The sequence below is a fragment of the Lutjanus erythropterus genome, chromosome 20 (genome assembly GCF_056507025.1).
Source record: "Lutjanus erythropterus isolate fLutEry1 chromosome 20, fLutEry1.hap2, whole genome shotgun sequence".
In the NCBI taxonomy this organism is placed as follows: Eukaryota; Metazoa; Chordata; class Actinopteri; order Lutjaniformes; family Lutjanidae; genus Lutjanus; species Lutjanus erythropterus.
The window spans coordinates 5,127,791-5,139,115 of NC_139336.1; the positions used below are offsets into that span (position 1 = coordinate 5,127,791).

The window sequence follows — 11,325 nt, forward strand, 5'->3', positions numbered from 1 at the left end:
TAAAGATGAGTTATGATTAGTTTACAAAATGTGACGTTTTTGGGGGAGTTTTGTGTAACTTTGATTATGATGTAATCGTGATATGGGGATGTGGTGGTTCCTCAATAAAGCGGAGCTCCAAAGAAAAGACGTATTTACTGACCTTTTTCTCTTAACCACAACAAGACAGATGTGGGTTTATAATATCACGAAAAACTGCATTTAAATGGTTTTCTGGTGGGTAATTATCCTCCTAAATACAGACTGTTGTCTTCTCACGTTTTTTGGACATTTATTTCTTCTTGTTGTTAGTAGCACAACGGGCCCACATTCAGTCTGAAACTATTTAAGCTGCACAGACGTTACTACAGAGCTTTATCATACAATTTGTTGAAGACAATAAATACAAGACGGTCAAAAGGCACTACGTAATGCTAAGATTGCGTCAGGACTGTATAACCACAAGCCAATCAAAGCGTCCCATTTTGGGCGGACTATTTGAACATACCAAACTGCTGCTTGCTGATTGGCTAACGGAAACATCAGTCAGAGGGGGATCGTCTCATGTAATAGATAGGCAGCATTTCAACCTCATTGGCGTTTATATATGAATTGAAGATTTATTATCGACCTCAAGTACACTCTTCTCGTTTGTATTGTTAGGAATTAAGACAAAATGATACTAAAGCGTTAATATTTTAATTTCTTTGAACGGTGAAGCCCGAAAAGGGGTGACTTCTGTCTTTTTCTACGTCTTGAAACGAAGCCTTTGATTGGTTGCTACTATGTGACGTCGCATGTGGGCGTGATCGTTAAGAACATCAACAAAAGAGAGAAAAAGGAGAAAGAGGAGAGAAGACGAGAGGGACTATACGCTACAACACAAGAGGAAGATATGTGGATTTAACCTGTAATAACAGGTATAGTAAATATTTTGAAATAATATGTAGTATAGCATAATAGTATTTACTGAACTACATTTACCACTTAGGTTAATTCGAAAGAGGAAGGAGAAGGAGAAAAAAGCTATTGAAAGTGAACGGTCGACAATGGGACGTTAATTTAGCTGTTATTTTAATAAATATTATCTACAAAATGAATAACGTGTTTCTTTTTTGTTTGCAAATAATTTCTCATCTCACAATTTCGACAAAACTCGTTAAAAATGTTATTGAAAATTATTTTCTAGTTTCAGTTTCTGAAATAAGGAAATAGTGTCATTTACGGCAAGTGTTTGCTTTTTCTTGTCGTGGTTTTAAGATTCAAAATGACTATTTAATATCAATTTGCATGTACGATTTCCTTCCTTAAGCCAAAGCTGTTTTTCTGCTCCTCTGTTGTTGTTGGATCTTCTGGATCGTCTCCTGGTTTAGAGCAGGGTTATTTCACCTCGGTTATATTCATAAGAGAAACCGCCACAAGCTCGCTTAAATCGATTTAATCCATGAGTATTGCGCTATAATCTATAAAAACATTAGTTTTTATGTTGATAACCGTGTTGTGCAGTATAATTTAATAGGCCTTTAACGTCTGAGGAATGGGAAAAAGCAGCCCCTCCCCCGCTCCTACCAGAGAGGATTTAAAACGTTAGCTTGCTGCTGTTATCGTTAGCTTTCTCTGTTACCATCAACTGAAACGGATCAAAAAGGAGGGTTTTCAGCCGTGTGGATTATGTTTTGTGTATTTTAGATTGTCTATTAACAGAAGGAACCTTGAAAAGGTAGTTGTTTTTCGGTCAAGAGGACAGAGAAGGCGTCTACCAGAGGAAATCTGACACTAGAGCCCAGCTGAGAGAAGTGGGCTGGGCTCCGAGCTGTGACCCCTGATAGAGCTCAGACTGAATATAGGCCATACAGATACAGTGTAGTACAGTAATAACACAGGTTTTTACCAAACACGGGTATATAATGACAATATAACAGTTGTACAACAGATATAACTCGACATTTTCTATTTTATTAGTGTTTTTTTTTTCAGAAGGGTCGTGAAACAAATGTGTATGCTGTTGTGTTTGATGATTTCTCTCTTATTACTCAAGCTGAAAATAAAAATTATTTTCATTATAGATTAAAAGTGTTCATGTTGGGGTCTTCTGGTGTTTGTTTTTTTGTCAGAACCCAAACATATTAATCATAAAATTGCATAAAACAGAGAAAAGGTACAAATATTTGATTTTGTATTAAATAAAATTGAAAATTAGTTACAAGTGCTGTATTACAAAGCCAAAGAAAAATGTATTAGAAAGATTGAATGGACTTTTTTGCACAACAACCCTATAGATGTGCAATAGTGGGGTAAACACAGCTGTACCTATGATACAAAACAGTCTATTGACATTGATTACAGTTGTGATTTTAGTGGTTTGTGGTTTGTGTTGTGAACTGGTCAGGAAGTATTCTGACCTGAACTCTTGCTGGATCTTGTTCCCTTGTTATTTTGCAGTAAGAATACTGTGGTGAAAACAAAGAGATTATTTACTCCAGTCAGTGCCAGAGACATGGACGCCTTCAAGCTGATGAAGGAGCTGAGGGTGAATTATGAACAGGAGGTTCATTATCTCCCCAAAGAGACGGGCCTGAGCCTCATCGAGTCCACAATGCAGGTGAGCACATTTAACAAAAACAAACAAACAAAAAAAAAAACTGTTTATTAATAAAGTCAAACAAATTCCATGTCATAATCCAAGTCTGTCCTTCTAAACTTTTCTGCAAAAATGCAATTATTCATCTGTGTTGTGACTGATGAATGAGGTTAACAGCACGTCTTTGTATTCCAGGACGACAGTCGGATCTCAGCCAAGTGCAGAGATGCCAAAGTGGAGGATCTTTGGAGTCTCACCAGCTTCTTCGGTTACAGCACGCAGACCTTTGTCCTGGCTGTTAACCTGCTGGACAGATTCCTGGCCATGATGAGGGTACGACACGTTCACGTCTGATAGGACCAGGCAGAGGGCACTTGGGGTTTTTAATCAGTCTAGTGACACAGTTTGGTTGCCAGTGTGGTTTGTAAAAGCCTGAGGCACTTTCAGTGTAATTTTAACAGACGCAGACACAAACAGGATTAAACAAATGTACTGTCTGGTTAATTTGAAAATGAAATGATACGTTATTTACATAGAGTTGCAGCAGTATGAGATTTTCACACTACGATAACAGTGTTAGAAAATATTGTAGTATAGTAAATTATTCTTATTTATTAACACTAATTATGACTTTAACACTAATAAAGGCTTTATTATAACTTCACAAAATGTTAATTACATTTTCTAATATGTAGATTAACTTTTTTTAGTAACATGATTATGATGGAATTCAGTTTTTTAACTGCAACTTTAGTTAATTTAGTTAATTTAGTTTAATTTTTCCTAGTAATACGACAATAATAGAATTACATTTTTCTTATTACAGTAGAATTCAATAATGTAGATGAGCAAATATGCACAGTATGATGCAGCAACCTTAGGTGCATTCAGACGTTTACAGTAAACAAGTATGGGATTTATAAAAAAAAAAAATACTCATGTGTACAGTAAATAGACTTAATGAGAAATTCTTGCTCGACCAGTCATTTTCAAACCGTGTCTTACCCGCGTGTTGTCCCGCCTCAGATCCAGCCGAAGCACCTGTCCTGCGTCAGCCTCAGCTGCCTCCACATGGCGGCCAAAGTGACGGAGGAGGAGTGCAACGTGACGCCCACCGACGAGCTCATCCGCATCGGACAGTGCAGGTTCACCGTGTCCGACCTCGGGCGCATGGAGAAGATCGTCGCCGAGAAGCTCAACTTCAAGTCCAAAGCCATCACTGCCTTAACCTTTCTGCACTTGTACCACCAGATCGCACTTTCACACTCCACAGACAGGTGAGACCATCGCGTAGGGGAAGTTATCTGCCGCTCTGTAAAGTTTTAGTCAGTTCAGTTCATTTCCATGAAAATCTACGTGAACAGTCAGCTTTATTTTGTCTTTTGCTGAAACCACTAGCACAAGGTGTTTCCTGAATGTCACACTTTAGTAGCCCTCATTGAGGCATTCAGGATTTGTTTCACATCTTTGAATGTCAACATAAAATACTGGAACTCAGATTGCTGTGTGAACACAAAGATTTTCCCATGATTTGATTGGTGGAGCTCCTCCACACCACTGCTTGTTTGTCCCAGCAGCTCCACTTGATGTGGGGCAGCAGTTAACTATCGGCCAGCTTCAGCGTCTGACCGAAGTGCACTGATAAGATTTCTTGTCGGCTGCCAACTGGCACCAACACCTCACAATTACATAACCCTGGCACAGCGCATTGTTTTTATCGTGCCCAGCTTCGAAACCCAAAACATGCAGTTTACATCAGATTTAGTTTTCACAATGTTTCAAGTTTTAGCAGCTCAAAAGAGCTTAAACATCTTGTGATGAGTCAATAGTTGCATTTGGCTTCGGTCTGTCTGGGAAACATCACTGACCTGAAAACACACCTGAATCTGACTGTGTGTGTGTCTGTCTGTGTGAACAGGAAGGAGACTCTGAGCCTGGAGAAGCTGGAGGCTCAGCTCAAAGCCTGTCTGTGCCGGATCTCCTTCTCTAAAGCAAAGGTAAGAATTCATTTAAGGGGTCAAAGCTCAGACTGTGGCTCAGCAGTCTAAGACCACTGTCATATATTAGTTGTGTTATGTTGTTGTTTTTCTGACAACAACTCTGGAACTCTGGTAACACATTAACATGTTTCTGTTTGTCCATCCAGCCGTCCGTCCTAGCCTTGTCCCTCCTGAGGCAGGAGATCGAAGCCGTTCAGTCAGAGGACATGTTGGAGATAGCCTATCACATCCAGAGACACTTGAAGGTAAACACACACACGACTTCATTACACAACAACTCATCCAGGGAGGGAAAGTAACACCTGTGGAGACCCAAAAAGCAAAATAAAACCTTGCTTTTCCACAACAGAGGCAAAAACATTCATAACAGCAGCTTACGGCAAATTAATTTAGAGGAAATGAGAGTCTGAAGGTTTCATTTCGTGGGACTCAAGTGGTTTCATAAAAGTAAAATTAACTGTCTGTTTCAGCTCATAATTTCACGGATCAGATGCGAAGAGGAAAACTTTTTAGAAACCTACAGAGACAGTAACTCCACAACATTAACATGACAAACAACTTTTTTAACCAGCTGCACAATCTGCAGGCTTTCTACTTTAATGTGAAACTTTCTGGCTGATCAGAAGGGAAGCGAATACAACGTGGAATCATGTGAAATCATATTGTGAGTAGCAGCATGGAGGGTGGGAGGCAGGACGTCTGTTTATTCTTAGCCCAGCTCTGGTCCAAAACATTTTTTCAATTGACGGCTGTGGTTATGTAACCTGGTATCTTGTGTTGTGAATGCTTGACATCACACTTTAAAGGGACAGATCGGATTTTTGAAGTGGGGTTCATTGAGAGACAGTGTATTACCTGCAGTAGATGGCGTCTGACATGCCTCCAGTTTGGAGAAGCAGCAGGAGTACAGGGTGGGAAGCTAAGCAATGTACTGCTGTGGACAGGGTCAGCAGCAAAACATGTTTTATCGCCCTTAACAAAGTCACCAGACTCCTCGTTGCCTTGATCGGTTAGTTTGTTTGTGTTATTTTATGAGTAAAGAGTTAGTTGGGATTCACCAAAGTCAGACAAAAACACAAACAAACTAATGAATTCAGCCAGTGTTACTGCCTCTACCTGCTTCTCCAAACCGCCACCAATTGAAGGAAATACACTGACGAGGGACAAGTACCTCATACAACCCCGGTCAAATAAAAACGAACTACCCCTTTAAAGTTCAGGCATTGCGTGACCAGCTGATCAGGTTTCAGCACAAACCTACAGTAGCTGCTTCAGCTCGTTTTCTCTTACCCTCCTGACCTGTAAACAGAAACCAGGTTTCTGTTACAGGAGACAGCAACATACTGTACAGTTCTGTGTGAAGTGATTAGATTATTTTAAACACACTATCAGTCAGTCAGTGAACAGGGCAGAGGGCCAGACAGCTAAACTGAACTGCTGCGTGTGGTTTCGATTTCAGATAGCGGACAGCGAGCTGCTGCTATGGAGCGAGCGTGTGGCCCTCTGTCTGTCGGACTACGCCTCCCCTGAATGCAGCAAGCCCAACCACAAGAAGCTGCAGTGGATCGTGTCGCGGCGGACCGCCCAGAACCTGCACAGCCACCGCAGCATCCCCGAGCTGCCAACCATCCCAGAGGGCTGCTGGGACGAGAGCGAGAGGTCAGAGCCCCAAACACACCTGAGCAAGACACTAACTCTGTCAGGACCCCAAACACACCCGAAATGAACACAACAAATATCAATCCAGAGATTTTAGGAACTAAAAATGCAGAAAAGTGTGATCAAACTAAAATTACTCTGCTCAAATAACATAAGAAATAAAAACAACAGACTCATGTTAAATTAGGAGAAATCTGATGTATTGTGCTTCAAACCAAACTTCGATAATCAGACTTGAGTTGCTTAATTGAAAGGGGATTCTACTGGTTTCTGTTTTGATTCTGATAGATGTCAGACAGAGATCAAATGACATCATGTGACAGCTCACAGCAAGTACACTCTGCTGTAAAATACCCAACACGGCAGACAACAACAGAGGCTTTTAATTTTAAAAGGAACCAGACACACCCTGTGTGTCACCACACACACCCAAGAAGTTTCAGCTTGTATAGCAACACAACACGGATCAATGTTGAGAAAAGTCTGCCTTGAAGATTGATTTCAACATTCCTGTGAGGCAACCAGCCGCCACAGCAACACACAAGTTTCTGATGTGTTGTAACAACACGTCACACACGCACGCAGCCCAGCCCCTCTGACTGTCTGAGCCTGTCAGGGCCTCTCATATCTCCCAGCACTGCATAATGGGACGTGTGCGAGTCGGTGGTCACGTCCCACTGACACAGACGTTTCCATGACGTCATGTGAGGCCACAACTTTTTTTTTCCTAAGGCAGTGTGTAAAGAGAAAAAGAAGGAAGTGAGCACGGACACGTTCACCAGCTGATTCCAGTAAACAATGATCTTAAACCCACAGAGCAGCTCAGTCAAATCTGCTGTTTGAAACTTTTTTAAATGACGTTCAAACTTCAACATCAGCAGATGTTAACACAGTGACAGTCAGCTGAGTCACACTTTTATTGTCACAAGTCAGAACATGAGATCAGCAGATGAAACAGACGTTCTTTTCACAGTCATCTTTTTCTTCTGTCCCAGCGTGACATGAATGCTAACAAGCTCAGGAAGGATCAAATCCTCACAGGGCTGGATCAGTTAATCCCTATGTCTTATTCAAAGCTTTACCCATATTTCTTGTTTAGTCCTTCAAACACCAGAAATTGTGAGCAATGTCTGACAACTTTAATCTTCAGATTACTGCATCCATTTGCTTAACAGCCACGAAAACTAAACTAAAAGTAAATTTAGCAGATATAAAGTTATGTAAGTCTTGTAGCTTTTTTTTATGGCAGTGTATTTGATGGCATGCCAGAACAAGACATTTAATCAGTGTCACGTTGTAATGTGAAAAGTTTGTTACAAGATGTTTTTCACATTTTCAGGCCCTTAAAGATATTTTCACATTATGACAGACAAAATTATCACATTATGTTTTCGTACTTAAGAGAAAAGAATGAACAAGAAAGTAACCTGTGCTTTTTTCATAATTGCCTTAAACAAGACAATTTTGGCCCTATGAATGAGTGAAATTATTTGATTGTCAAAATTGTCAATTATTTTTCTGTTTGTTGACTAATTAATTACCTGACTAACTGTCAGCACTTTCCAGTATTGATATAAAACTAATCATGACAAAGAAACATAAATAGTAATGTCTGCTAAGGAAATGTCATTTCTACTCTGGTCTTATTCAAACATATTACAAAAAAATGTATAAACTCACAGTTCAGCATCAGTCACTAAGACGGGGATGGCTGTTTTTCACCATGGAGACGAGTATTAAAATACATGAAGGTGAAGAGAAACAGTAGAAAAGCTAAGCATCTGAATCACCTGTGTGTGTGTGTGTGTGTACGAGTGTATACTGACAATCCATTCCTTTGTGTGTCTCTACAGTGAGGATTCCTGCGAGGACGTGATGAGTTCAGGCGAGGAGTCTCTCAGCAGCTCTCTGGGCAGCGACGCCGAGGGGCCCTTCTTCCCTCTGCACCTCCGCCGCCAAAAACACCGCCAACACCTCCACGCCTGATGCCCTCCGCCGCCACGTGCCTCGCCGTCTCCACCCTCCCGCCCCCACCTCTTTAAGACCTCTTTAACCCGACGTCTTTAATTTATTGTCGAATAAGCTCCGGTGCTGGTGGGGAATAATCGCACAACAACTGGCAGCTGAGCAGTCTGGACTCTTCCTGGTAGACTTTGGTAGATTTTTTTTTTTTTTAGTTCGTAGACGTGTTGGTGCATGTTGAGATGTCACATTCCGGGACGCAAAGATTTTAAGGATATAAGCTTGATGTTAGATGAGTTCAACGCGTCCTAATGGTGCTGAGCTAGCAGACACTGCGGAAGGATAAAATCTGAACACTGAGACATCAGTTCAGACCTGAAACGGTTCATCCTATGGACAAAATGAAAAAAAAAAGGTGTTTATTTAATAGAATGTTTCTTGACTGTTATTAATCTAAGACTGTTTTTAATAAGGGTAAGGAGGAGTTTCTCTGATGTACAGAGGCTGAGAGCGGCTGCAGGCTCGTTATCTGCAAGATCTTATGACAGAGTGCCATTTTTGGTGCTCATATTTATAGTTTCAGATAGTTATTCAAAGAAACACAAGAAAGCACATTGACAAGACGTCCAGCTGTTACCTTGGGAACAGGATTTTGTCATTGTTGTCTCATGTTGCAAACTGTAGCTTCCTTGTTGGTAAAACAGACCGAGATCTCCACTGAAGCTTTATTTTTAGTTTCATTTTTAACTTAAGTTTCAAATGTTGAAAGATGAACGTAGCTGGATTCAACAAGGGATCTGATATAATTATCGAAACTCAACCACGTCCATGTTTTGTCGCCAGTTTGTCGAAGTCTTGATCAGCACTTAGCAGTGATAACTGGGTTGAGAACTAAATTTGAGCATCACTTGTCATTTCTTAAGATAATTGCGTTAGCGAGCATGGCCACTCTCATCTCCTGTACCAGTTTCATTTGCACAGTTTTATTGTGATCTCATTTCAAGTGTTAAATGGGCAGACTGGAGGTTTCAGTTTTGCATCTGAAGGGAAACTGATGGGTCAGAAAGCGTTCGGTCGCTCTCGATGTCAGGACTTTTCCTCAAAGGCAGCCGGGAGAGGGATCTGAATCAGCTCTGAAACTTTTCCTTCAGATTCAAACCCTGCTGACAACACAGGGTGCTCAGATTTAAAACGTTTAACGAGTGTGTGTTTGTTGGTGTGTGTGTACGTATGACCCTGGTTTAAATTCAAAGTTGCCAATTTTAGTAGCTAAAAAAAAAGTCTGTGGTGTTTTGAAACTGTTCAGAGGATGTTTGTATGAACAAAATAATACTGAAAGCGTGTCAAAAAAAGTCTAAAAAATGTCAAAAATGTAAGAAAATGTTAATATAAAAACATGTAAAACTGTAAATGATGTACAAAAAAATCTGTTAATAGTTCTTTGTAGATATTAAGTTATTTATTCTCTTTTTGTCACCTGTACTGAAAAAAACAAAATCTTATAAAAAATATTATTTTTTAATCTGTTGTCCGTCTTTTCCTTCCATCGTGTCTGAAAACAACTAGCTGCTTGAGTGCATTTTCTACCTCCACATAAAACTGTAAACTCAGTGAACCAAACGGATAAATAACATGGATATAAGTGATTTATTTAGAGACTGACGCTGCTCATTCACAGGGAGAGAGATCTGTTTTAGTGTGACAGAGAAGGCTACTGGGTATGTCAGAAAAAGTCCCCTTACACAAAAAGAACAGCTTTTGTGTGTGTGTGTATATGAGAAGGTGTGGAAGTTCAGTCTTGTCAATTTCTGCCCAGCAACTGGACATGTATCCACTGTGTAGGCAAGATGAATGAATGAATGAATGAATGAATGAATACATTTAACATTAACCAGCTCAAACTTTGAATTTATTAACAGTTAAAAAAGACTGCAGTCCAAGTTGGACACAGAAAGACACAGAGACAGACAGACAGGGAGTGTTTTTAAACTGTTGATAACTTCACACTTTGAGCTGCTTCGGGTGTAATTCTCTCTGTATGAGGTTTGAACAGCCAAAAAACAGCTTTAGGTCAGTCCACCAATCAGAAGACAGGACCAGCCTCAGGTTGGTGAAACTGGCCAATCACCTGTATGTTACAGCACAGAGAAATTTGAATAATGAAAGGACTGAAAGAAAGAAAGAATTTAACCTGAAGCAGATCAAGGTTTGAATTTATGAACAGTTGGAATAGACCACAGACAAAAATGTCAAAATTGGACACAGAACGAGACAGACAGATAGGCAGACAGAGTGACAGAGAGACAGACAGACAGTCATTTTAATCTGTTAATAATTTCAAACCTTGAGCTGCTTCAGGTGTAATTGTCTCTGTATATATCTCAGGCTGGTGAAATTGACCAATCACCTGTGTGCAACTGTACAGCAACATTTGAATACTGAGATGACCTAACTGCTGTTGGTTTATTCAGCCAATCGCCTGTGTGCAACGGCACATTTTAAATACTCAAAAAAGAGTAAATACTCAAACTTCAGCTGTTTAATGAAACACTGTAAATGCTACAGCTAAAAACGTATGTTCTTAGATCAAATGCTTTAACTGCTGATTGAAAACATGAAAAGGCCATGGTAACAAACATCATGTAACTAGTTTTATGTAATAGTTCAGTATCATGATCTCCAGTCAAGTTAAAAGACCTTTGTACAGCAGCAAATGCTGTTACCAGTAACAATAATTAAGGTTCCGTTACAATTAGGTCAGAGTCAAGGTGCTGCTGTCCTGCATGTTGGCTCACTGGAAAGGCTCTGCTACTCTAAATGGAACAGGACCTTACTTAGTATCATTGTAACCTGTGTTTAACCTACTATTTCATATCAACATGGCTGCTGTGAAAACGGTCTGCTTTATTTATATAGTACAGTCAAATCACAATTTGCCTCATGAAGGCAATTTTTTTTGATTGACAAATTGCTGCAGCTCCAGCCATTAAATCAGCTAATTTCATTTGGTGATTAATTTAATGCAATCAACTGTCCAACATGAGTTTGAAGATGGCAGCTTTTGGTTTGATGAACAATTCTGACAGACAGCTGAGATATTTTAAGTTGATCAGCATTTTACAGGAAAAAAAAGTGGTGAAGAAT

General features: G+C 39.9%; 1 protein-coding gene across 1 annotated transcript; it reads left to right on the forward strand.

Moving 5' to 3' along the window:
• Positions 1 to 755: 755 nt before the first annotated feature.
• On the forward strand, positions 756 to 9,703 carry ccng2 (cyclin G2). The gene is made up of 8 exons (XM_084746711.1): positions 756 to 899; positions 2,422 to 2,581; positions 2,756 to 2,893; positions 3,587 to 3,837; positions 4,479 to 4,557; positions 4,707 to 4,805; positions 6,020 to 6,219; positions 8,073 to 9,703. Exons 2-8 carry the CDS (start codon positions 2,477 to 2,479, stop codon positions 8,203 to 8,205), a joined length of 1,005 nt encoding a protein of 334 aa, XP_084602837.1. The 5' UTR covers positions 756 to 899; positions 2,422 to 2,476; the 3' UTR covers positions 8,206 to 9,703.
• Positions 9,704 to 11,325: the final 1,622 nt, after the last annotated feature.

Coding starts and splice junctions, on each gene's coding strand:
- ccng2 (XM_084746711.1), top strand. CDS start 2,477: ATGGACGCCTTCAAGCTGATGAAGGAGCTGAGGGTGAATTATGAACAG. Junction 3,838..4,478: donor CTTTCACACTCCACAGACAG/GTGAGACCATCG, acceptor CTGTGTGAACAG/GAAGGAGACTCTGAGCCTGG. Junction 4,806..6,019: donor ACATCCAGAGACACTTGAAG/GTAAACACACAC, acceptor TTTCGATTTCAG/ATAGCGGACAGCGAGCTGCT.